We start from the raw sequence: 27,928 nt of genomic DNA, 5'->3' as shown, positions 1-27,928 counted from the left end.
GCAGGCACTGTGCTGCTGAGCTAAATCCCCAGCCCCAACAACCATTGTTGAATTCCTACCATCTTGTTTAGTGAAGTTCTGTATCATTTCTAATTTTTTTATTACTTGTTATTCTCTCTAATTATTTGGTCAATCTTGCAGTCTTACATCTGGTGATCCGAGCAATTTCATTGAAGATAACAATATGTAATATAACAACCATTGTTAATTCCTATCATCTTATTTTGAAATCCTATATCATTTTTATTGATTTTATGTTGTTTTGCTTTTGTCTTTGTTGTTATTTTCTTATTTTTTTCTTTAAAACAAAAAACGACAGTATGTGCATATAACTTACACATATGTAAATAGTTGTTATACTGCATTGTTTAGGGAATACTGACAAGAAAAAGTCTATACATGTTCAACACATGTAATTTTCTTCCTAATATATTCCACCTCTGTGTGTGTCTGTGTGTGTGTGTGTGCGTGTTTTGTGGTACTGGGGAACACACCCTTGGCCTCACACATGCTAAGTATAAGCTGTTACCACTAAGCCACATTTCCTAGACCTTTCCTAATATTTTCCATCCAAGGTTGGCTGAATCTTTAGATTCAAATGTCACCTGTTTACACATGATTCAATACTATCAATGCTTAGAGGCACATGCTAAGAGTCTTAGAACATATTCCCCACGGATAGGGGTGATTACTATATTCTCACACATCCCATAAATCTTCAAACATGTGTAGAAAAAATTTAGATGAATACACAAAAAATGGTAATAGTTACTTCTAGTAACTGAGAATAGAAAAATGTTTGGGCAAGTCTTCTCTTTCTCTTTTATAACCTTCTATGTCTTTTATAATTTTATCATAAACTTCTTTGTTTTGTAGTGCTAGGGATCAAATCTAGAGCCTTGTACATGCTATGTAATTGCATTACCACTACTCTATTTCCCCAGCGTCCTACCATAAACATTATTAACCTTTATAATTATTTGAATTTCTTTTTTAAAAGCTGGGTCTCTCTATGTAGTCCAGGCTCGCCTTAAATTATGATCCTCCTGCTTCAACCTCCTAAGCATTGGGATTACACACATGTGCCACCAGGCTTAGCTTACTTACTTGACTTTTAATAAGTAAAATTATATATAGCAGTTGATTTAAAAATTTTTCCAGTATTGTTGAGGTACCATATAATTAACAAAAATTGAATACATTTATGATGTGCAATGTGATGTTTTGATATGTGTATACATTGTGCAGTGATTATCACAAACCACCTAATTAACATATTTATTAATTCACTTAGTCATTTTGTTCTCTTTTCTTGTGGTAAGAACATTTAAGATCCACCCTCTTATTGAATCTCCAGTGTATGATACAGTATTGTTAACTGTCTCCATGCCTCATGTTATATTCTCCAGGCAGTTAATTTTTCTAAAAGCAAAAGACATAAAGATAGAAAAAAAATAAACATGTGTAGCTAACTCATATGGCCACTGATTACATTTTGTTAGGTTAAACACTGCCCATGTTTTCTATTCTTAAATGAGGTAAGTTTTGTTAGTGAAAATGTGAATAAAAATGCACAGTATGGAGCAGGGCACTGTAGCACACACCTGCAATCTCAACTACTCAGAAGGCTGAGGAAAGAGAATTGAATGTTCAAGCCCAGCCTGGGTAACTTAGTGAGACAATGCAACTACCATGAACACCTTTTGGCAGATGAGGAAACTAAGGCACAGTACAGTTAAGCCACTTACCAAAGGTCAAACAGCTAACCTGCAGCAGATCTGGAATTTGAAACTTGAGAATTCAATTCTAGCTGCCTATATCCTTAACCACTATACAGACATTGCCTCCTTAGAGATAATTAGTTCTGATTAAACATTTGATACTTCTTTGTCCATTGCTCCACTGCAGGAACCAACACAGGAGTGACCTGTGACAGTCTACAAGGCTCCCAAGAGTGCCTGCAGCATCAGCTCTCTGGAGCTACTCAGCAGAACCTGGGTTTGCTCCTTTTAAAGCTCTTGATGAGGGCCTTGTGCATGGAGCTTCTTCTGTCAAACTGAGATCTGGCAGTATCATTATTCAGTGAAATATTTGTGTTCTTGGGAGATAAGGTGCTGAAGTTAAAGAAATAAATCATTCACCTCTACCATCCCTACCACCTTGACAGCAGACAAACACCAAGGGCGATCTGAAGATTTCAACTCCCTAAGGATGGTAAGAAAACAAATGCAGGAGAATATTGTGCATAATGTCTCCTTGCTTTTGTCACCTGAACTACAGCAAAGTGACATATGTGATGTGTCCCCAGGGGATTTTGTGTAGCAGGGATGCTCTGTGCTTTAAGCCCAGAGGGAACAGGTTAGGGGTGCCTCTGTAGTTTTTAGTTAATTCATTCAGCATTTTGTTTCCATGGGCTCCCTCTGTACGACTCATGCACACAGATCTAGACAGGCACTTGAACGAGGATAAGCTATCATGGCCAGGATTCTTCTCATTCACAGACTGCCCAGAGGGTGTCAGGACGGGGACACTTAGCCATGGGGAATTTAAATGAGGAGTTATCTGCTTAGAAATACTCATGTGTAATTTAATTAATTGTCCTCCTCTCAGTATACTGCCTCTTTCCTAAAGCTTTGACATACTTCTGGCAATGAACACTGGCCAGTGGAAGAGGAAAAACAAGAGTAACAGACATGCCTGCCTCCAGAATCTGCTTTCTTAACCGAACATGTTATATGTGATGCTAGAAGTGTCACCTTTAAGCATGAGACATGGTGTCTTCTTCACCCATCTCATTAGGATCTACTGAGCATAAAATGACTGCCGCAATACTAAGAAAACCCTATTTGTACAGAGAAAAGAGAGACATGCTTGCCCTTTCAGGCAGATTGGTTAGGGATTGGGGAGGTGAGATGGAGGGGGACCCATGCAAAAGCCATACAGAGAAAAGGAACCTAATTAAAACAGGACATCTGGGCATGCTTGTTTTGGGGCATTTGAAGCAAAGAGCACTTGTAGCAGAGGAATAGAGTCAAAGAAGTGTAAACTGGGCAATCTTTTGTTTGTATTTCCTTGCTGTCTAAGGCAGCATGGGTGGAGTGGAAGAAAATCAAGACATTCAAATGTAGGCCATTTGAGATATAAGCACCCTCAGGCATCAGCTGGTCCAACTCACTCTGTATAGATGGAGAAACTGAGAGCCAGAGAAGGACTTTCCTAACTGTTAGTGCCACAAGTTCCATATTTAAAAGAAATCCTTGTTTGTTTGTCCAATCTATTTATCAGCTGTTTTTATTAGAGTCAACCATTTTTATTCCTTTCTTTTCTTTATTTTTGCCTTTTTGAAGCATTTGTCTGATATGCTTCCACCCAGGTTGTCAGCTGGTCAAAATGATGCTAAAATTGGTTGTGTAAATGTAATGTATTGTGTTGTTTATGTATTATGATTTGAGTCTCTCATTGTTCAAAAATAACGTGTTAATTGTTGTGATTGTGCTTTCATAACTCATCAAAATTTATTAAGATAATTAAGCAAAAATCCCTTGGGATGTAGAGAGACTATGGGACTGGACTCCAATTGATAAAATAAGGGAGCAGCTGCCTGGATAATTATCCAGTCCCTGTCCATAATGGGAAGCCCCAGTAATCTCTGTATCCTTATGGGAGACACCTCCCATAAATTGGTCATCAGCAAAAGATTAAGTTTTCAAAAAATATTATAAGGTTTTCTCACAAAAAGTGATCTTAGTACATAACTAAATTAAGAAAAAAAGGTTTTCACATGGGTATGATCATTCATTGTTAATCTCAATGAATCTATAGTAAATGTATTCATGCCTTCCAGGTGTATTGTCTTCTAAAATGTAATACTGGATTGTTTATGGTGATAGACCTTTTCTTTCAGATTCAGACATTTACCTTTCTTTTCTGTTCCAATTAATTTTGACAAGAGGGTCATGTCAAACCAACATGAGGTTCACCAGTCAGTAAAAATAACAAAAACTTATGTGATGCTTATGCTATATATATGCCACTAAGAGATGCCTGGACATTAAGCCCTCTAGATAGTGTCAGAAATTTGTTCAGTGACATCCCATTAAAGGTTAATGAGTTAGCTAAAAGCTTCTTATGTATTAGATAGAGATGCTTCATTAAAAGAGCTATAGTGTGCCAAAATGGAAATCTAAGTATGTCACAAAAATATCAAAATGATTGTCATGCTACAATATTATGTGTGGTTTTTATTTGAAATTTTCTGTGTAAAATTATATAACTGTTGCCTGTTAGCACTCTATAAATGAAAATTTTTTCAAAAAGAAATCTCTTTCTTTAAAGGTTCTTCAATTGCACCTTGCAGATTTTTAACATTGCTAGTATTGATTAGGACATGGTAATTGCTAGAAAATTCACTTTCCTTCTTCCCCTAAACATTAGAATGGTGGCACTTGTTGGAGAGCGAGTTTCAGAAGGATTAACTCCCTGGTCAAAAATATTTGATTTCACAAAAGTTGAAATTGCTGTCCAGTCATTGGTGACTACGCAAAAGCAGTTGCAGATCTCACATTCTCAGAGTGCCATCTTATGGCGAGACTGCAGCATTGCAAGTACTCTTTAACCCAACTGTGACTTGTCAAGTTTCCTTGGAAAATAATCCCGCCACAGTGAGATCATGGGAAACTTTAAAGAGCATAAATAGCTTTAAAAACAAACTAGCACATGCACTGCAAAAACCATCTTATTAAGAGGCTCTAAAAATGTTACTTTTTCTATCAGAGTTGCAGTCTTAATTTACATAAATGCACAGAAAATAAAGCAAAGATTAAAATAGCTGAGATTTTAAAAAATATACGCTTGCAAGCACCGCATTGTTTCTCTAGTGTAAAGCCTGAAAGAGTTAATTTAAACTAGGAGATATGATAGACATTGGGAATTGATAGGAAAGCACTCATAGGTAAAGGATAACTGGAATGTGGGAAAAGAGAAGGGAAAGGAGAAAGTTTGTATATATGTATATGCAGGATAGTTAACACAGGTGTTCTACTGTCCTGTATTTCCTTGCTGAAAGAAACTGTCAGTGAGGCATTGGTTGATTAGCTTTGTATGTCTATATGTGTTTTCATGAGAAACTACATTGAAGATATCAATATGTAATACAATAAGCATTGTTAATTCCCTACCACTCTGTTTGTAACTCTGTAATGTCTGTACTGATCCTTTGCTATTTTGTAAAACGTTGTCGATCTGTTAGTATTTTCCTCCTTTTATTTCTAAAATAAAAAAATAAAAAAAATATACGCTTAATAAGAGCAGCAACAGTTTGCTTATTTATTTATGCTCATATTCAATGAAACATGTTTCTCGTAATTGTCAGCGTGGCCTTTCAGGAATAACAAATAGATTTGTGGTAGACCAAAAGCAGAAACTAGGAAAGAAACCGGGGGACACAAACCCATTTGTATCTCATTTAGTGGACATTAGCGATAGAAGGGAAGAACTGCACTGGAGTCCATTTTTAGCTTAGCTTTAAACCCCACTGCGAAGAAGAACTAAAAGATTTGTCTTGGAATATAATCAAGAAGTCACTTAAACTCATAGCAGCAAAGAATATTTTCCAGCTGTTGAGGAAAGAGCAAGAAGTTAATATCATCCTCCATTGCCAGGAAAGTCTCAGGCTGTGAGTAGCAGTCTCCAACTGAGAGGGGAAGGCAGCAGGGAAAATGCATGAGACAGCATCACCTGTACATTAGGCTGAAGAAACAAATTCTGCAGAGAAGCCCAGAGGGAAGGAGGGAAACAGAATCAAGAACAGTACCTGTGATTTTGGGGAGAACGGCAAGATAAACTGATGCGTTGGCAAGTTGATGAGACAATATGTTTAACTCTTAAAAACCAGAGAAATAAAAACTCACAACTCAAAGCTCAGCGATGCGAGAAGGAATACAACAAGGAGTGTGACAGGGATTCATCATTCAATTGTTCCAAAGTCATTCACCAAGTCCTTCTAGTCCTGAGAACTGTGACTAGATATTTCCTTGTCCCACTGAAGTTAAACCCAAAGGAAATAATCCATATTTGTTTTTAACTTAGCTTTTAAATTAGATTTTAACTCACAAAAATATCAGTTATGCTGGGCATGATGGTGAGCACCTATAGTCCCAGTACTCTGGGAGGCTGAGGCAGGAGTATCACAAATTTAAGCTTAGCCTGGGCAACTTAGATTTTGTTGCAAAATAAAAATTAAAAAAGAGCTGGAGGAATAGTTCAGTATTAAAGGACTGGGTTCAACTCCCAGTGCTGCTCTCCCCCAAGAGAGTTAGAACAGACTTTTGAAGTAATTTAGTCCAATGTCCTCCTCTTAGAGATGGGAAAATTGGGGACCAGGGAGGCCAATAAACAATAGCCATTCAAGTTATTACTGTCATCACTATTAGTGTGACACAAATGAGGCACTAAGTCCCCTCACACTCTACAGAATAGCCAAGAACAGGGGAGCTGGGAATTGGTCACATACCTCAACAACATGTGAGAGCATTGTATGAAAGTAATTTATATGCAAAATAGAAATTCATGATGATATTTTAAGAAGTTAAATTCAGTTCTGTACACACAGCTTTCTGAGGCCACAAGTACGTAATACATTTTCAAAAGGCTGAGTAATGTAGTTAAAACAGCACGGGGCTTGGAGTCAGAGATACAGATTTGGAAACTGTTTCCATCACCTACTGTGCGCCTTCTAAGACGTAACTCAGCCTTGCTGTGCTCTGCTTCCCCATCTGCACAATAGGAGGGTGCTGCTTGCACTGTTTGGAGGGTCACTTGGCGTAACGAATATTAGTAAGTTGAGCTAAACATAAGCAACACTAATTGGCCAAGTTACAAAGAGAGGAGGTATAATTTGGCTCACGATTTGGGTGTGAGGCAGAGGGGCCACGCTGGAGAGCCCTGCCTGAGGCAGGGCAGGGCATGGCAAGACATGATGAGAGACTTAGCCACATTACCTTGTAGAACAGTCAGTGTCCAAGCCATCCATTCATCCATTCATGAGGTCAGAGCGCTAGTCACCCCTTGAAGATCGCAGCACCCAGCACACAGAAAATTTTCTATGTGAAGCTATAATGATGATGATGATGATGATGATAAATCACCAAACACACTGCTTTACATGCGTAGTTATTCAATGGACGTTATTTGAAAAGACCTTAAAAGCCCCAATCAAAAATGGGCAACTGAAGTGAATAAAGACTTGGGAAAAGAAATACAAATGGCCCAGAAGTACATGAAAAAAAGTGTTCCTTGGAAATGGCCATTAGAGAAATGAAAATTAAAACCACACTGGGATTCCATCTTACTCCAGCAAGAATGGCTACCAAGAAATCAAATAACAACAGATGCTGCTGAAGCTGGGGTGGGGGAAGAAGCCTTTCTGCTTTTCTGGTGGGAGCAAGAACTAGAAAAACCACTACGGAAATCATTATGGTGATTCCTCAAAAAACTAAAAATAGAAATTCCATTCGACTCAGCTATGCCTCTAGCTATCTTCCCAAAGAGTAAAAACCATTACATTACAATGATACATACATAGCCATTTTTACAGCAGCACAACTCATAGGAGCTAAATCTTGGAAGCAGCCTGCATGTCCACTAACAGGTGCATTGACAAAAAATGTGATATTTACACACAATGGAGTACTCCTCTGCCATAAAGAAGGATAAACTTGAGTCATTTGTAGGAAAATGGATGCACCTTGATACCATAATGTTAAGTGATCTAAGTCAGATACACAGTGTCTGACACAAACACTGTATGGTTTCTCTCATATGAGAAAACAGAAGTATAGATAAAGAGCAAAATAAAGGGAATAAAAAGGTATAATGTCTGTGTGCATGTGTGTGTGTGTGTGTGTGTGTGTGTGTGTATTACATGGCTTCTCTTATAAGAAAAACCCAAAACAGAAAAAAATTAAAGAGCAACATAAAAGATAGGTAGTATGAAAAGGGAGGTAGATCTTTTGCAAAAAAAGAGAAGGGGAGAAGAGATGAAGGGAGAGGGAGAGTGGGGAGGGACAGCGAAGCGGATAAAAGAATTAGGATGTGCTACACCCACGTACCAACTCCCCACAACGAATGTAATCATTATCTACTGCAAACATATAAGAAAGAAAGAAAAGAAAACTTCTTGGGAGAGCATAAATGAACCTCCCAATCAATAGTTAGAAGCTTCAAATTCTCTCTTGTCCCTATACTGAAAGAACTTAAGAAGCTGGGATCCCAGTTGTCTTCCACATGGCTCCAGGTAAAATATGAATGGAGGCAGAGGTGCGAATGGCTGGCACCAGGGGAAATAGGCAAGGGAAGGTGTATTGCAAGTGAACTGGCATTGCACTTACAAACTGACGTGCGAGTGGCTGGCACTAAGCACTGAGGTCTAGCTGACGGGGAATCTTCAGCAGAGGTGACCTCATGAAGCTTCTAGGCAACAGGCATTTGAGGGGGAGCTTGGCAGACAGCACTTCAAGTGGTTCAAAATTAATTTTTGCCCATTGAAGTGAAGTCATTCACCTGCGGCCTAGGGCAGTTCCCCCAAGTTTCCCAGCTGACTGACTTCGTATGTGTCAGAAGGCACATTCCACTCCCTCCCCTTCCTCCGGTGTACATTCGTCTGCCCAATGTTAGCAAATGTTCTCCTTCCACTTTGCATAACTGTCACAAGTAACGAATTAGATGGCTCTTGAAAATACCCACGTGTTCTTTCAGAGTGGTGCTTTGCTGGCTGCAGGGTCCACAACAAACATCTATTCATGAGTTCGATGATCTTTGACATGAAGAATAGCATCCTTAAAGTCACACTTCCCTGACTCAAGACCAGTTTGGGAGAGAGGCAAGGTGGAGGCAGGGAAAAGTATGACATGTAGATTTTTCTCTCGTGATGCATTTCCAGTACATTCAGTAGCACAAAGTAAAAGCTCCTCACTGTTGCTTTGGCTGTCCCACTGAACTTCGGTTAATATACTGCCCAAGGTCCTGAGTAAAGGGTACAGCTGAAAGACTTTACAAGGAAGCTAAGCATTTTCTGCTTTAAGCTCCTCTTATCTTAGCCACAGGTGCGTGGAGGCCTCAGAGCCTTCCACCTGGATGTTTAGGCCTACTCAGAACCCAAGCTAATTGTGACAAAGGCAGGAAGGTGTTGGCTTAGATGACTGTCAAGCCCCAGGCTCTGGAATTAGTATTGTTCTCCCAAAGCCATTATTTCATGTTTTGGAGTGGGGTCCAGGTGTTCAGGCATGACTTCCTCTTGCCTCAAGATGTTGCACGCTTCCCTTGGCTGTATGACCTCAGCTCTGTCCTGTTTTCCTAATCTGTACTAGTCTCTGGTCTACCGCCTTTCCCACTGCCTGGCACACAGTTGGCACTCAAAAAGACTTCTACTGAACTGACCTGAGATAGAAGATTTTCCCAAAGATCAGCTTAGGTGCTGGAGACTCTAACATACTCTTGCCTACTCCTTATCAGTGTTCCTTAAGTTTACAACCATTGATTGAGGCCCTAGCTTACACTGGCCCTTTAGTCTGCACCCTGACAGGGAACCAACCCTGCCATTGTATCCCACTCACCAGATCACCCCCCTTTACAAGCCAATGGCTACCTGGAGAATGTCAGGGTTTATTCCCTGTGGCTCACCAAATGTCACCATTCAAGTGGTGAGACACGTCCTACTTGGGCCAGCCAGCCAGTCAGATAAGTTCCTGCAGCTCAAGTCCCACTCCTAGCCCCAGTCCCAATCACCTAGTTCCCACATGGAGCCTATGAAAGATAGACACACGTTAGCAATATCGATTTGAATTATAAACCTGTTTCTAGTAGTATAAGTTTTGCTCATTTCAGTTTCTGAATTAATGAGATTTACTGTTGTGAAAACACATTTTCTGGCATACCTGTTACGTTTACTACAGGTCAAGGATTTCAAATCTAGTGGTGAAGCTCCTAGGTACCCAGCTTATGTTAGGTTAGAGAAAGAATCTGCTGTCTTCTGTTAGGCATAGAGCCAGGAAAGAGCAAAGGCTGTCTATTCACTACTTACCTAGTAAGCATCTACACAGCCCTGTGCTCAGCCATAGAACCCTGGTTGCTGGAGAGCCTGAATTTTTCATTGTTATGGACCATTAGTTCTAGTTTGGAAGTCATGGGCCAGATGTAATTTTGACATTGGCAAATCTGTTCTTCAGAAAATGAAACACTCAACTGATAACTGTGTAGAAGGTACAGTACAAACCTATGATTGAGGGCAGGCAGCTCTACTACATGCTGAATATCCCTTATCCAAAATGCCTGGGACCAGATGTGATTGAGATTTCAGGTTTGTCCCCCCAGTTTTGGAATATCTGCGTGTACATAATGAGATATCCTGGGGATGGGACACATGTCTAAATATGAAATTCATTTATGCTTCCTAGATATCTTATGCACGTAGCCTAAAGGTATGGCAAAGGTAATTTTACACAGTATTTTTCGTGTGCCTGCATTTTGACTGTGACCCATCGCATAAGGTCGATGTGGAATTTCCACTTGTGCTGCCATGTCAAAATATTTTGAAGAATTGGGGATTTTCAGATTAGGGATGTTCAACCTATACTTCGTGACCCTTTGGCAGACACCTTTCTACATCACAGCATCCAGAGAGCTGTGATAGGGAGCTGCTGGGGTTGATGGGAGGAAATAGGATTGGCTAGAATAAGGTGACACAGAGTTAGCTATGCCCAAGAGCCCTGATTGATCTTGTCTGCTTCACGGAAAGGCCACTTCTGTTCTCTCTTCAAATCAGTTCCAGAGTCCCAGAACTAAGGTTACAATCTGAGCCCTGAAGCAGCAGAATGAAACACCATCAGCAAGTCCTTGTCTGGTGGCAGTGGTGGGCGTGGGGAGAGGGGAAGAGCCTACTACTGCCACTGTACCAATCTCAGAATAGTTCTACCTCCTGCAGGCCCAAGCCTGGCACTGTCACTCTCTCATAGCAGTAAAATAAAGCTGAAGAATAACAAAGCAAGGGAGAGGTGACCCGAAGCATCAATTACTCCCCACCCCAACGGCCCCAGTGGCTGCAGGTGCCCTCGGGTTCTGCACTCTTTGCACCTGCTCTGCTGCAGGAACACGGGGCCTATTGTGTGAGGCTGTACGTGCGGAGGTGCTAAGCAAGCAAGAAATGACCCTCTTCCTCATAAAGTAGATGGGATTCCAGGAAAACTTTACTAAGCCAAATAAAAGTGATTGTAAAGCACTTGGTAAAATATAAACAGCTACATAAATACTTAATAAAAGCTCACAGAAATGCACACAAGGACAACTAGGTCAAAATTACCCAAGCTCTCTCACCTGGAGGGTCTTGGAAAGAGTAAAATTCGTTTTCCTCCCTCTGGTTTTCTCAGCCACTTTGTATTCCTTGGTTCTTACCTACCCTTCAGCCCTTAGCGCTTCTCTAGATGTATCTCTCCCATCACTGACATATCTCTGTGGTTAGAGGGCTTCTAATTTTCATTCTGGGCAGTTGTGTCAAATGCTATTTGAAGCAACAGACATTGAATTCCTTTTTTTTTTCCTCAGGAGCCCAGTGGAACTATGTGATGCTATAGGGGAGACATTTTCTTTAAGATTTAATTATGTGAATCTCACCCCTCTAGTCTCTGATATCAGAAACCAAGAATGACTCTGACAGTATCTCAAACAGCCAACCTATCTGCCTCCCTGTAGCCCCAACAATACCTGGAAGAGTGAAATGAAGAGCTCACTGCTGTCTTAATGAGAGTGATTATACCCTGGGGCTCCTTTAGAATCACTTTCACTTTGGTTTATTTAGAAAGCCATCAGGGACAGAGCTGGAAATTCAAAGTCATTAAGGTTCTTTTATGGCAGCCCTCCCCTTTTAGACTCCCTTACCCCCCAAAAAAATCTCAACATAGGATATCATAGACTAACAGAGATGGGAAGAGCTTTAGAGGACATTTTGTCAAATCCCTTCATTTTATAAATCAAAGAAAAAGCTAAAGGATAGTGGCTCGAGCAAGATCACAAACCAAGTTCATTTTATTACTAGCGTCCAGATTTTATTCTTAGCCTAGGGCTCCAAAGTTCCCCATGCATGGCTTCATTATAACCCACATGTGCAACAGAGGCTGGAGGGAAGGCCAGCCTTAGAGGCAAGTGAAGGGCATCCTCTAGCAAGGCTCTGGAGTGACTCTTAGGGAAAGAGCTGCGTCTTCCAGGGGAGGCCGCTGACACTCCTGGGAGGACTGCAGAGCGGAGAAGCACATTGAGAGATGAGGGAAAGGCACTACTACTCATATGCATCTGGAACTGGGAGGAATCAAAGAAAGGACAGGATTTAGCAACATAGATCTGAGAAAAGCAGGCCAGAACCCCTATTCTGGGTCTGCTGGACTAGAAATTAAGACAAGCTTAGGCCATACTTTCATCCAGAATAGGAAAGGGCAGAAGAGTTTTGAACCCGGAAAGGGAGAAGCCAGGTATCTAGTAGGCAGGGTAGTGTACTAGGGAAGGGCTCGGACTGGCTAAGTTTAAATCCTATCTGCCTTACTTATTAGTGCTGTGCCTCTGGTAATATAGTTAATCTCATCAATAAAATCTGAACAGTGTGGGTCCTAATAACATTCACCTTGAAGGCTGTTGTGACAATTAACTTAGTTAATACCTACAAAGGGCCTAGCACAGTGCCTGGGATGTACTAAGATGTTAGCTGTTATTACCATCAACCACCTTTACTAGCTTAGCCCTGCTTCCTGTAGTGCTACTGCATCATTAGGAGGGGGGGCGCAAATGGAAGAGAACAGTGCTCAGGATGTTTCCGGCAAGAAAAGATAAGCACAATGACAAAGTGCAGGCAGATAAACCAACAGAATGTGTAGTCTATGGTTTCTCCAGCTCTTCTCCACCCCGCCAATGTAAAAGCCCTACAAGTAAATCTTTCCCCTCATATTTAGTAGCTGCTGGAATCATAGGCTCCAAAAGGTGACCAACTGGCCCTGGTTTGCCTGGACTGAGAAGTTTCCTGGGTCTTGGCACTTTATCTGTGAAAACTGGAAACTCCCAGGCCAACCGGAACAGATGCATCACTGTGGAGGCGAAAGGGTGTTTGCTGCTTGAGATTATTATTTGCTAAGCCAGAGTGCAGAACACTGCTGCGAGATGCTACCCACTAGGGTTTGGAAAAGCTGGGTTATCAAGAAGCCATGCGGAGGGATTTTTAATGGGAATTTCTTCATGTCTATGAGGTAAAAAAATAAAAGAATTTCTTAAATAAATAGGTTTCACCAGGGGAGCGTTCGCCAATCTGAGGATGGTGGTCTTCAAGCAGGACAGTCATACGGTAGCAGCCTCATTGGCAATGATTTTAATTTGTTTGCTTTGATTCCCTGATACATGCTGTCTTTTCCCGAGTTCAATTCCCAGCCCTGTTCTTACATGTGTTTGAAAGTAATACAAGTGCATTTATTTTAAAATGGTCTGTCACTCAGGCTTTTCATTAACTTAAACTGATGTTACCAATCTCTCAAAGTATTTCCTTATCTAGAGCCAAATGGTTTATACAACACCACAGGCTGACTTGTTTAAAAATAGAATTTGTGGGGGCTGGGGATTTAGCTCAGCGGCAAAAGCGCCTGCCTGGCAAGCGCAAGGTCGTGAGTTCGGTTCCCGGTACCGGAAAAAACCAAAAAAAAAAAAAAAAATAGAATTTGTGGGGATAGGTGGGTTTGCTTAAAGACAAAAAATTAAAAAGTAGTACTTCTGGAGTGATGTGCAGAGAGAGAAAGCTGCTCACGATGCTGCTGAAGAGTGTGCTTATAAAGAGAATAGAGTAATGTTGTGTTTATTATCCAGTGTACAGTTCCATTTATTCAGAGTAGAACTTCTCCCATATATGAGGTACTTTTCTCCATTAAAATCTAACTTTATAATTTTCTGGTTTTTTAGAATCTGTTTTCATTTCTAGGAAATGGCATTTTTAAATTTTATTTTAAAGAGAGTAGTAAATGAGAAACAAACAAAGAAATAGAACATTTATTTTTATAATTTTGGAGATGTACAGGGGGATTGAACCCAGGAATCACACAGCTTTATCCCCAGTCCCCTCACTTTAAATTTTGAGACAGGGTCTTGATAAGTTGCTCAGGCAGGACTTGAATGTGCAATCCTCCTGCTTCAGCCTCCCAAAGTATTGGGATTACAGTTTGTGTTGCAGCACCTACCTCACATGCATTTTCTTATTGAAGGCTTATAACAACATTTTGAGGTAGGAAGCATTACTTTCACCATTTTTCTCAAGGAGAAAAGAATACGCTGAGAGTTTAAGTATCCTACCCAAGGCATACAGTGTTACCTTGGGTATGGTAGGTCTAGTATTCAGGTCAGTTATGCACAAATCTGTGTGTTGGTTTACCCACCAAGTTCAGGAAACATCCATGAAGAGTCTAATCTACAACCTAATAATGAAATATACAAGTACAAGATATACTACTTGTCTTCAAGGAGCTGGTGGAAGGTTACAGACAGGCATGCAAAGGATTTCAAAAAAGAATAACTGGAAAAAAAAAAGTAACTGGAGATATGCTAAGGAGAAGGCTAGGTGCTAGAAGATTAGAGCATGAGCTAGGAGGATTCAGGGTCCTCCGAAGAGGTGACATTACAGATCAGTAAGGATAAGTCAGCCCAACAGCTTTTTTGCCTAAACCTTTCTAGGAAGCTCCTCATCTTAGTCCTCCCTTATAGTATTCTAACATTAGCTTTCCAGCTGGTGTTCTTGCAAAGTATAATCTCCTACATAGCCCTCCAACCTAAACTGCAAGAAGAAAGATGATGAAATGGGAAAATGAAGGGCTCAACACAAGAAGAGTTCATCTGGGTGGTTTTTAAGATCCATCTGATTGCAGATATCACTAAAATATAATGGGGAAAAAGGTAGGAAGCTCCTCTGACACTTGAGCTACAAATTAAAATGCAATTTCCTTCACATGGAAATGAAACTATATTAGGAAAGAGACAAACCCAAGGATCAAAGGCACACTTACATAAAAAATAAAATTCACTGGCTTGAAAAATTGGAGAATCATGACTGATCTGAATGATCTCTTGCCTTTTCCATGAAGGTTAACCCAAGGGTTGCAGAGAGGACGTCAGTCTTCAGCACCTAGATGTGACCTGTAACTAGACTCACCCTGGTTTCTAATGTAATTTAGGAAGATTACCCAGCTTAGTCGCTATAAAGAAGTTCTAGGAGGAATGGTTTAAAGTGGTTTTGCTATGAAATGAGACACTGAAGGGAAATGTTCTTAGTTGCAAAAAACTCTTCCTTAATCTCCAGTGGGTCCTTATGCTCACAGTTTATCCTGACCAGGCCCAAAGAGGGAAATTTCGATGTTTTTGTGGGAGAGAAAGGTGATAAAAGTGAGAGGAGGTGGATAAGGCTGTTCCTGAAGAGCTAATTAACGGGTCATCAAAAGGAGCTAAAATCAGACCTACCTCTATCTATCTTCCAAGTAAGACCTGCAAAGGCTGTTTTTAGAAGCTTTTTTTGGTGTGTGGTGTGGTGCTGGGGATGGAACCCAGTGCCTCTTGCCCACTAGGCAAGTGCTTTTATCACGGAGCCAAACCACCAGCCCCACTAGGCTTCTTTAATGCATGGCAATACTAGCTACCACTGTCTGAGGGCCTACTATGTTCCAGATGCTACACCTTGTACTTCACAGTCTGCCTGAATCTGCTTAACCATCCGTTAAGCAAGAAGTTACTAATTCCATTTTACAGTTGGGCAAACCGGGGCTCAAAGAGAAAGAGATTATTTGCAGTGGAGCAGGAATTCCAACCCAAGTCTTGAGACTTAAACACTGCACCATCTTATGATTACCATGTAACTGTGAAACATGTCTTTGTGTGCTTTTTGTTCACCCTTAATTCCTTGCCTATGTTTTCATCAATAACAGTTATCAGAGAAACCTAAAAAATATTTTATACTTGCTTAAATATAAGAGAAAAAGGCAAAAACCAGTAGAGAATATTTTGTTTCAAAGCAGTCACCAAAACCCTGGGGCAAGAACTGGACCCGGCAGCTGCAAAGAAGTGGCAGTTGCCAGCCACTTTCTGAAGAGGAGAAAAACCACCACCACAGCCACAGCAATCACAATAGGCGGGTGGGGTCTGAGAGCAGCACCACCGGCAGGAAGCTCCTAAGAAAGAGGCTTCCCTGAAATAGTTCTGCTTGTCATTCACTCTCCAAGTCCTAAGAATCCATTTTCTGTGGTGCTTAGTGAGTGACAACCTTCGTGAATCAGAGTAATTAGAAAAATGTGTCAGGAAATGTTACTGCTTGTGGCAGTCAGAGGCATTCTGACAAAGTGACACTGACATAACTAAAGGAAGGCCACCATCTGCCTCATTAGTAAAAGGTCAGGTGACTCACGACACACAGCAGCCTTGTTTCCATCACTGTCCACCCACTTAAATTCTATGCTCACTAAGGGGATAGATCTTTAATTTGTATGTATTTAGCAGAATGTGTACTGCCCAACACAATGGGCTTATGTTGTACCCATCAATGATGCTGATATCACCCGAAACATTCTGGGAGCTTCTCTTTGAAAATCCCATTTAAAGCTCTGAGTATCATAAAAAGTAAACAGCTTCATTATTTCACCCTCTTATTCTAAGTGGTTCCCAAATGGAATAAGTCTGCTTGATTAATCATCCCACTCAAAAGTTTAGTTCGCAAAGACTTGCAGATATTTCCAACAAATTCAGATTACATTTACAGGAAGAATTGCTTATATCTCTTCATCCTTGCTCTGGACATTTCCCTTGCTTGCTCGACCATGCTATAATAGCGATGATAACATCAGCAACAGCTGTCATTTATGACAGATACGCTGCCAGAATGGTTCATGACAACAGTAGGCATCATTACCCTTCCTTGCAGAATTTGATGTTAAATAACCTGCCCAAAGCACACAATTAGTGTCTGAACTTAGATTAAAATCTCCATCTGGATCTTTCTAAGGACTGCGGCCCACCCAAAGTACACCAATCACCTGGCTCATGTTTCTTACTCTCTCTGGGTCTTCTCACTATGATTTTCAGTCTGAACCACTGATGACCACCTCACTGAGAAGTAATTGTGCGCAGTCTTTTCCACAAGAAGGTACAGAAAATGTATTTGGAGGACTGGTAGCATTAATAAAGTCAATCAATGATCTGCCAAAGCACCTTCTTTGCTTTGAAGAAGACAATAACACTTAGGAGGGACAGAAGCTTTCATATGTTAATTTAATAATTTCTTAAAAGCAGGGATTTTCCTCATGGTCCCATCACTTAAGCTTTCTAGGCCAAAACAGAAGAAATCTGGTGCATGGAGCAGTGATGGTAAGAGAAGACACACCTTTTCCAATCATCATAACCATCTTCCAAATAGAGTATCAGGAGAAAGTGCTTATTTGTTGAGGTCCAGATATGCTAAGAACTACATTGGAGGCCTCCAAATGCTCTCTGTATCACAAAATTATCTAACTGAGCCCATGAAGGGCTACCATTGTGTACTAATAGTATACAATCTGTTTAAAGTAATAAGCTATCCAGCCTTGAACAGGTGACCTAGAGACATAACAGTGCCGAGCTATGAGAACAACTGCTCCTGCTACTAAGGCCATGACAATCGACCAAGTACAGCCCATCCTGAATGTGACACATGCTATTAAGTTATCAGTCAGCAGGATAAGCTGTGTTTTTTCTCACTCACTAAAGCTACTGTATGTGACACCATAATCTTAAGGGATAAATGTCACTGTATTGCCATGGAGTAGGTTCTGATAGATAGCTGTCACTAAGGGCCACTTTTAAGATAAATCTGTGATGAAAAATATACCAATCTGAGCTCTTAAGCAGATTAATACTTGGGGGTAATACCCAAATATATCTGTCTTGCCTTATCAGGATTTTTTAGAGTCCTTAGCTGCCATCAGTATTTCATGCTATACCAAAATAAGTCATTTTTCTACAAAATCCATTTTTCCTTCAAAGCCTTCTCATGACTTATTTAAGGTAAGGGAGAATATGTACACTGCCATACTACCACAATACTTTCATCCTAGGGCATATGCTTAGACTGACATGATAATTCTTGAAATTAGAAAGAATTAAGTGCAATGTTTTCTTCATTCAAGAAAGGGACCAAGAACTGTGTAGGCAGACAGTGATGAAACAAATAATGAAGCCTTATTTGTCCCCCTCTTCCTCTTACCAAATTTTCATAAGTAGAATTTTTTGCAGATTAGGGGGCTGAGGATGAACGAGTCATGAAAAGAGAGCAAGGAAGACTAAACTCTGATTTTAACTACCAAACCATCCCGACAGAAGAGCTACTGAGCCTCAGTGTCAGCTTGATTTTAATCTAACTTGTGACTAAGCAACCTCTGACTCAGATGTCCCGACAGCCTGACTCAACAGCACTGCATATTATTTCCATTATCCATCATTTATTTTCCCTGTAGCTTCTTGCTCTTGATTATGCACTTTATCTTATAGATTTGCTCTGCCATTGCTGCTTTTTTTTTCTGCAGTGCTGGGGGGGTGAACCCAAAGCCTCACACATGCTAGGCAAGTGCTCTACCACTGAGCTACACCCTCTTCTGCCCTCATTACTGCTTTCATTGATGATCCCATTATTTAAAGTTGTATGTACTCTGCCTTGAACCCTTTGGAGAAAAGCTACACTGTAAATCTAAAGATAATCCTAAACAACCAATAATAAACAGCCTAAATTAACAGTAGAGCATAGGAGCTATGTATAGCAACTGCTGCATCCCATTGGCCTCTTCTGATGCGACTAGAGCGAGACTTGCATGTAATATGTATACACACACACACACACACACACACACACACACACACTGGCATGTAGGTCTTTATTTAATTTCTTTACCAGCAGATAGAAGACCCAGAGGTCTTTCCCTCTTGTTATGTAAACCTGTGAAAAACTTGCTAGTGCTAGAAATCTGTTCCCTCCCCAAATTCCTCAGAACATAATACCCTAAAATAACTGCATTATAAAATTAGAATCAAGTATTCTCCATAGTTTTTCCTAGATCACGGGGTAAAAAAAACCCATTTCATTCACCCTGATTTTGCACACATCTGGAAGCAGGCGTTAAAGCTTTTCTTGTTCAGGTCTTGCTGATATGCCATAGTCTATCCCTCCAGCCCAGCAGAAAAGAGAAAAAGTAGTCTACTTACTCCATGTTTCTCAAACATCTATAAGGTTCTGAGAAAAGAACAAAATATTCTGAGAACTAAAACAATTTCTTTACATATCTTCACATCTACCTTTCTAATTATGCAGAAAAATCTTGGCGAGGCATTCTAAACATTAGGAAACTTAGCTGGCCCATGGAAAAAATGACTGTGTATAGAATTTCCCAGGTCCAAAAGGTAAGATTGTGATGGAGAAGCAGCATCTTAGCAAAATGAGATCCTTGCAGGTCTCAGGAAGTATTCTGTACTGCTTAGTGCACCATATGAGTGCCCCAGAGTCATCATGAGAAAAAACAAGATGAATATAGATTCATAACAGACACAAGTATCTATGCAGAGCTGTTAGCCAGAAGATAAGGGCAATATCCTGCAGCTGACATGTGGAGCCAGGCCCACCCAGCCCAGCAACATAACAGATGAGCAGCACAAGCAGCTATGGCAGGATTACAAGGGGAACCAAAGCATCATGCCATACGGTTGGTGCTCCTCCAAGCCACTGGGAGGTATGCTAACAGTAGGAGAGGCCAGATACACACAGGGTTGAGAAGAAAATACCTGGCTTAGAATGACTGTGAAGAAATAGAGAAATGAGGCCATGTGGATGGAGATGTTAGTACTCAGGTTGTAGCCAAGGATAATGGGGACAGCAGGCCTGAAGGTTTGGCCAATCAGGCTTCAAAGTTAAGGGTGAGCCAAACTGAATCTAGCAGTACTGAGAGAGGTCTGATAGAGAAATGACTGCTCAAGGTGGATATAAATAGATGAAAAACTAATGAATGAATTAATGTGTTATATAGAAAAGAAAATATTTGGCTATAAAAGGAATAAGAAAGTATTGGGGGCTGGGGATTTAGCTCAGTGGCAAAGCGCCTGCCTGGCAAGCGCAACGTTGTGAGTTCAGTTCCTGGTACCGGAGAAAAACCAAAAAAAAAAAAAAAAAAACAGAAAGTATTGATACATACTATGACCTGGATAATCCTCAAAAGCACCAAGCTAAGCGAATGGTTCCATGCACAGTAACACCTTGGTTCTCAAACGCTTCTGTTTGCAAATAATTCAGTTCGCAAACAAAAGCATTCAGCAAAATTTGACATCTGTTCACAAACTCCACATTGGTGACAAACATGACCATGGCCATCTTCCTCACAGAAACACAAATGCAGCCATCTTCCCCAAAATCATAAAACAAATTAAGTTTGTAAACCAAGGTACCACTGTATATGAAACATCTAGAAGATAAATTCATAGAGACAAAAAGCAAATTGTTGGTTGCAAGGTCTGGACACAGAAGGCAATGGATGCAATCACCAATGTACAGAACGTTTCCTTTTGGAGTGATGAAAATGACTTGGAACTAGGTAGAGATGGTGGTTGTAGAATACTGTGAATGTACTAAATGCTGCTGAATTATAGAACTTAAAATGGTTGATTTTACGTTATGTGACCTTTACCTCGATAACACACACAAACACACACACACACAATGTTCAATGCAAATGATAGAGCCTCTCAAGTCCCTCTAAGGTGAACTCTTCCTAGACTGCTGGGGAAAGAGTGCTTGAATTTCGTTCCTCCCCTTCTCATTGGGTTCTGAACTCCTCAACAGGGCAGAAGCTGCATTCTTATCACTGGATACCCACAGGCCCTAGTATATAGTAACAGCTCTGTCGGTGTTGAATGATCCTGCATTATTTGATTTTGAATACAAAGACAAAATAGCATTTTTTCCTCTTAAACTAGGCTTTTCTGACCATGCATAGGCCTAAATCATTTCTCTGCTACATTAATTTGTTTACTTAGGAAATTCTGGGAATAGAATCAGAGCCCTGTGCATTGTACTGCTGGGATATATCCCTAGCCCTGTGAACACAAATTTAAAGACAAACTTGATTACACAACAAAATTGGGCTTACAAAGTACAGACCATCCAGAAGAATAAAAATTTCAGCAAGTTATCCAATATCTGGTCTAATGTTTTTAAAAAGGTGCTTGAGGACGTATTTACCTAAATAATCACACTTAATTATAGAGACCAATGCAACTCCAGAGCCTACATTTACCTATCAGTAAGCCCAGTGTTAACTTATTTCTGTGGTGTCCTCTATTTTTCTCTTGGTCACAGGAACTCCCTGATTGAAATTCTCTGCAGTTTCACAAAGGGAAAAGCTGGAAGGTTTGCCACCTTTGGGAAATGGAGGGTACATGGGTGGCTCACATGAAAGAAAATACCTCACATGGGCCAGGTTCAGGGGCAGGGAGTTGAGGAGGACAAATAATAGGTGTTAGTGGTACTCCCTGTGACTTTCTATTGATTACCTTTGCAAGGGATAAAAACTGAAAGTGTGTGAAACATGGCCTTATTCAGAGAGAAAATGGATGGCTTAACTCTTTTAAAAAGTTCAGTGATGTATACAACCATAGAAGGAGGGCATAAACAGCTCTGATAACCCAGTTATCATGGATAAAACTCAGGGCTTTCTTCAGCATTTATATATCCCTTTTTGATCAAGTATCTCCGATGACAAGACTCAACTTGTGTCAGGCTCCTTCACTTTCATTATTTTTCTTGCCTAAAAGTAAAGTGTTTTCAAAGCAATACAAGCACAATGTACAAAGATAACAAAAGTTACAACCCATTTGACGCTGTTACTTACGGCTAAATTAAATGGGAAATTCAATGAAAAGGTCTGGGAAGAGGTTTTAACTATAGATGAGGCATGAGTGCAGAGCTAATCTTCATAAATGATATAAATAGAGGGCACACATGTCCTTGGGCTAAAGAACTTCATATTATTAAGTGTATATTCCTGAGGAATTTTTTTTCAAAACAATCTAGTTTGACACTATTCCCTGGTCTCATCATTGCATTAGGTCAGTGATACAAGTACAGGTTAATTATAACCCGAGGTTACTAACCAAGGAGTTGCTTCCTACATGATATTACCCTTATTCTGTGCCAATGTGTTTGATTTTTCCCCTTCCTTCCTCCTTCCCTTAGTCCCTTCCTTGTTCCCCACTTCCCTTCTCTGCTTCCTTTCTTTCCTTGATAGTACGTGTTAACAACAGAAGTTGCTTGGAAAGAAATATATTTCAGAAGTAAAAATTAGAGTTTGGAATAACAAATAACCTCTATACTACAATGTTTATCTTATTATTTTGTTCAGCACCTTACTATATTTAAAGTTAGCAAATTAAACAAAAAATTCAGTTAACAAGGGCTGGGGGTTGTATGGCTGAGTGGTAGACCAGATGCTTAGCATAAAGGAAGCCCTGGTTCCATTTTCAATACAACACAAAAAGGTTTTTTTCAGTTTTTTTTTGAATGGTACAGAAGTACATTTGGTTAACTTTTGGACTCATTCAAATTCAGCAGGCTTTGGACAATGCCAGTTGATAGAAAAGAACTGTCTTGGTTGCAGAACAACATCTTTCACAAAAGTATACTGGCCATGAAGTAGTTAACAAGAACAAAATTCAATAACAATATCCACTAATTCAAGACACAAAAGGGACTGGGGATATAGCTCAGCAGCATAAGCCCCTGCCTGGCAAGTGCAAGGTCCTGAGTTCAATTCCCTGTACCAAAAAAAAAATAAATAAATAAAAATAAAAATAAAAATAAAATAAAATAAATTTTAAAAAAAGGCACATAGGGCCAGAAAGATACTCGCGTTCAGTACAACTAGATCAGCTGATATTTTTCCCCTTAAAAAATAAAAGACATATCCAACATGGTTGCATTGTCTTGAAACAATTACTCTATAACAATGAAACCAGTATTGGTGCTTGATATATAATAGGTGCTTAAGTATTCATTACATGAGTAAATGAATGAATGAATGAAAACATTAGTAAATTTATATATTGTAAATTAAGATTTCTTTTTTAATAAGGGACCATAGTTAGAAGACAAGCTACTTAAAACAAAACAAGTACTTGAATTGTTCATTTTCACCCTATTAACTCAAGAATGGAAAAGTCACTGGGGTAGATTATTGTCACGTTTATACAAGAACCACATATTTGACCTGTATTTCCTTTTTAAGATAATATATTCTTTGTTTATACCTATTTTCAAATAAATTGGAATAAATCAAAGACCAACTGCTTTTCTCCATTAAAAATATTGCATAAAAGTTAAGTATGTTTCTATGATTCTACTTAGTACTTCATGAGCTTCTGGGATGATGAACACACAGCATTTCTCCCAAATGGAGTAGGGTGCATGAGACCATTAATACCTCCAATCTGGTTCACATTTGCTACAGGGAAGTATGTCACCATGCAAGTTCAGTGTCTCAACCAGGGTGATATGCAACCTCATTTTAAATGCCCCATGTCACAAAAGTAGCTTAGACGAGAAGCCTCCCATTTTCAGCATGAATTTCTTCTTGTGTTGGGAATGGAAGGGGGAAAAAAAAAGAGAAGCACAATACATGCCAGTTTCCTAGGCGCTTCACATTTATGGCCTCACTTAACAGGTACAACAGCCCTACTAGAAGCCCTTCCTTTACGGAGGAGGACCTTGAGACTTCCAAGTTTAAATGCTTCAGGCAAAGCCACACACAGTTAAGTAGCAGAAGCGAGATGCAAACCCCAGTATATCCGACTCCAGGGCCTTCCGATGTTCATGACATTGCATCGTGAAGAAATTTTATTCAGCATCTCATGTCCTGGAACTGGGGCCCACTAGAATGTAGGCTCTTCAAAGCAAGTAACTTGCCTTTTTCACCATACTTCCTAGTACCTGGCTCTATGCTTAACACATAATATCTCAAAACAAGCTGGGCGTGGTGGCTCATGCCTGTAATCCCAGCACTCAAGAGGCTGAGGCAGGAGGATCATTGTGAGTTCGAGACCAGCCTGGGCTACAAAGTGAGCTCAAGGCCAGCCTGAATTGCATAGCGAGACCCTGTCTCAAAAAGAAAAAACAAAACAAAACAAAACAAAACAAAACAAAAAAACAAACAAACACTGAAGGTGTCAGTGGATGAATAAATAAGGAGAAAACACACAGACTATCAGAGGTGAAGGGACCTAATCCAACCATCTCATTTTTTAAATGGAGAAACCAAGGCCTAGAGAAATCAAGTTACTTGCATTAGGTTAAGAAACTAAGTAGTGAAAGACTTGGATCTTGATTTCAGGTCTTTTTTATATCCTCCTTCACATCATAACATTACTTGTACAAACGGTTTTTCAAGCATGTTCATCAACTCCATGTGGTTTCCTAAGCATTCGATCCTCCTGATGCAATTTTTTAATCGCAAGTTATTCCTCACACATGCAATGAATACCATTAGTGCACAAAAATGAAAACCTTACGAGAATGAGGAATTTTGTTTGTTTTGTTCAGTTGAACATGCCTGGCACTTAAGGCTCAGTAAATATTTGCAAAATAAATGAATATAATTTCCTAGTCAGGGATAGCAAATTCCTCACACATGATCATAGTTAGCACAGATTGTACTAACAAATCCTCAAAGGATCAAATATTTCAGTAAAATTAATCAGTGAAATGGTATTACTTTCTCTCCTCTTTCTTTTTAACTCCATATTCTTCTTTAAAATGGGAAAAAATAACAGCGTACATTTCATAGAATTTTTGTAAAGATAAAAATTAATGCATACAAAGCACTTACCATGGTGCTTCTTAATGCATAGTTAACTCTAAATAAATGATAGCTATTAGTATGAATATAATTTCTTCAAATGAAATTAAAGGCCGACAAATGAGGAGAGGAATGCAAACACAAAGAGATGTTTTATGCTTTACAATTTGTAACATGTCCCTGAGTACACACTTTTTATATTTTCAAAGTTTCTAAATTCTATGAGAGGTATAAGTTATGCATAGCTTCTGACATATCATACATGCTCAGTTTTTTTAAGGTAGTAAGCACTAAGCCCAGGGCCTTCACACTGAGCTACATCCCTAGCCCTTTTTAAAATTTTTAAATTTTGAGCCAAGATCTAGCTAATTCACTAAGTTGGCTGTGTTTGAACTTGCAATCTTCTTGCCTTACCTCTGCCTCCTAGGTGGCGGGGATTACAAGTGTGGACCACCACACCAGGGTTTCACATATGTTTTGTGTAGAATTTCTCTTGTGAAATTAATTGGGGCTGATAATTAACCTTCAGTTGAATATATGATGATTATTCCTCAAATACTGCTCTATTTAACTTTAAATGGTTACCTCTCAACAAGTTCTTGTCCATTCCAGCACAGGGTGTCGTTTTCAGCCACCGGGCTATGGCTGCAGATGTAGCCAGGCAAAGCACTATAGAAGCTGATGAAGGATTTCAACTTCTGAATTAGTTCCCTGAAAGAAAAGCAAAACATCTGCGCATAAGAGGCATGTAAACCCAGTATGAGAAAAGTTTAATTTCCTTATCAGCATGACAGAAAGGCTCTGCCAGGCTGATTAGAGCAATAAATGATTTTTAAAGACATTCTTGGCTACGAGGCTACAAATTAGTTTTTCTTAAAAAAAATCAATAAAATGATATTAGGGGAAGAAAAGGTTGCCTGCCATATAAGGTGCTGTTTCTATCAGAAGGATGATTTAATTCCAACATCCATTTTCTAACATGTTCAGCAGCTTCCATTTTTTGTTCAAAATGATGTTACCTACATTCTCCAAGGAGCTGATTACAAGGCACACTGGAGCGCTACATATCTTTTGGTTTCTCAGTGTAATTGAGTGCATTGATTGTAATTTACAATGCTATTACCCTAGAGATGGCCCCTTTCCATACAGGCACTGGCTAATGGTTGCAGATCCGAAACACAGGGTGCTCAGAACAGCATAAGCTCTATGAAATTTTTCTGATAATACAGTCAGAGAAACCACATTTGCTAGAGGACGAAGGTTTCTTTGTTCTTTGTCTGTACATTGTGGTTCCTGTGAGGCAATGAGAATGGAAAAGGGTCCAATCATTTTATGATATGTTTGTTTTCATGTTTGTGCTGTTTATGATAAGTGGGAGAGACTACGTACTATATATGAAAATGTGTATAAACACACACATAAATACTTGCAAAATTTCATGCCTATTATATACATGTACACATAGCTGCACATGTATACACAAAGTGAGATACCATAGACTGGAGGGAAGTGAATATGTTTTGAGCAAATGCTTAGATATCTATGTGATGGAAATAAAATAAAATATACTTTCCTTTCTAAGGCAATGTTCCTGATAGAAAATTAAAGCATTCTTCACATCCAAGACTACCTTAAGTACACACACAGCTTTTGGAGATTCTGGTTAGAGAATTTTCTGGCAGTGGCATAAATCTTTAAAAACTGTCTGCATCTTTATTCCTCTCATTTCCTCTTTTCTTCCGCCTCACCCCTCACCCTTGTTCCCTTGGACCATTTCCCTATTTGACATGTACAGGATTCTAACAAGGCCAATCAGTGTAAACATTATATGCCATAACATGAGCTAAGACAAATAATAGCAACAACTATGACAACAGTGACAGGCGAACCATAGGAGGAAGCAGGAGGGGAGGGAAAGGGAAAGGGGTTTCAAAATAATGCTGTAATATGTACACGTAACCATTCCCCAAGGTGATTGTAAACTGCATGAACTGCACATGTGTACTATTAAAATAAAATAAAATATTGAAAAAACTGTCTGCAGGCTAACAATGGACTGACCTGATGTACAGGCCTTTGGAAGAGCCAGAGGTTTGACCCTCACGTTAACATTTTGCAAGCCCTGAGTCCAAGAATACTTTCTGGGGGTTGTTCCCAGATCTGACAAAAAAAGAAGACTAGTGGAAATGACCTTCTTGCACTTAATGCCATTTTCTATTTTTTTAACCACAAAACTATTCCTTTCGAATAATGACTCAAGAAAGGCCATCCATGAGAGAGAACAAGAGGGAACACTAGCTCTAGCTCTCAGTGAATGTTTACAAAAGTTCATTTCACAGGGAAGCCAGGGTGATGGACAGAACAACCTAAGACAGGTTATTGGGACATATATAACTCCCTGGTGCTCCAACAGTTACCTCCTGCCATGACCGTCCTACCCTCACAGCCTACTCCTGGTGTCTCAGCACCGTTAATCTCCCAAGGGAAGAGGCTCAATACCGAGGTCTGAGAATAAAAGTCAACATTATAGTTTCTCACAGAGGAAAAAGATGGGTTCGGTTAATGGCTAATAGCAGAGATGCTCTGTATTACAAGGTAATAATATAGTTCCCAAGAGTGGAACCTGAAGGACTAAAGGCCCAGGCTGAGTAATTCTCCCCACTCCCTGAGGAAATCGAACGTGGCCATTAGTCTACTGGACGGCGGCCTTCCTTTTAATGAAAGAGTTTCTGTTAGGCCTCCTCTTACCTTCACACCCACTCTTTCGCTAATATAGCACAGGGCGAGAGTGGGTGTGAGAGTGAACCCAATGTAAGGCATTATAAATTGATTTCCCTAGAAGTTGAAAACGAAAGCACCTCAAATTCCTCCCTACATCTCAACTTCTGTTTTTTTTGTGTTTTTTTTTCAAAATAAAAGAAGGAAAACATTAACAAACGACAACCATTTACAAAATACCAAAAGAACAATACAAACAATACAGAGTTACAAACAAAGTGGTAGGAAATTAACAA

The 27,928-nt window shown here is 39.7% G+C and overlaps 1 protein-coding gene across 1 annotated transcript in view; it reads right to left on the bottom strand.

Annotated features, from left to right (window-relative positions):
* Gpc3 (glypican 3) overlaps window positions 1-27,928 on the bottom strand; it is a 462,080-nt gene that overhangs the window by 125,228 nt on the left and 308,924 nt on the right. The window contains exon 5 of the mRNA XM_013523049.1: window positions 25,500-25,625. Within this exon, the coding sequence (XP_013378503.1) occupies window positions 25,500-25,625 (126 nt within the window). The remainder of the gene's footprint in view (window positions 1-25,499; window positions 25,626-27,928) is intronic.

This window comes from Chinchilla lanigera, unplaced genomic scaffold (genome assembly GCF_000276665.1).
Source record: "Chinchilla lanigera isolate Chin_1 unplaced genomic scaffold, ChiLan1.0 scaffold00072, whole genome shotgun sequence".
In the NCBI taxonomy this organism is placed as follows: domain Eukaryota; kingdom Metazoa; phylum Chordata; class Mammalia; order Rodentia; family Chinchillidae; genus Chinchilla; species Chinchilla lanigera.
This window is presented reverse-complemented; position numbering and strand designations above follow the sequence as displayed.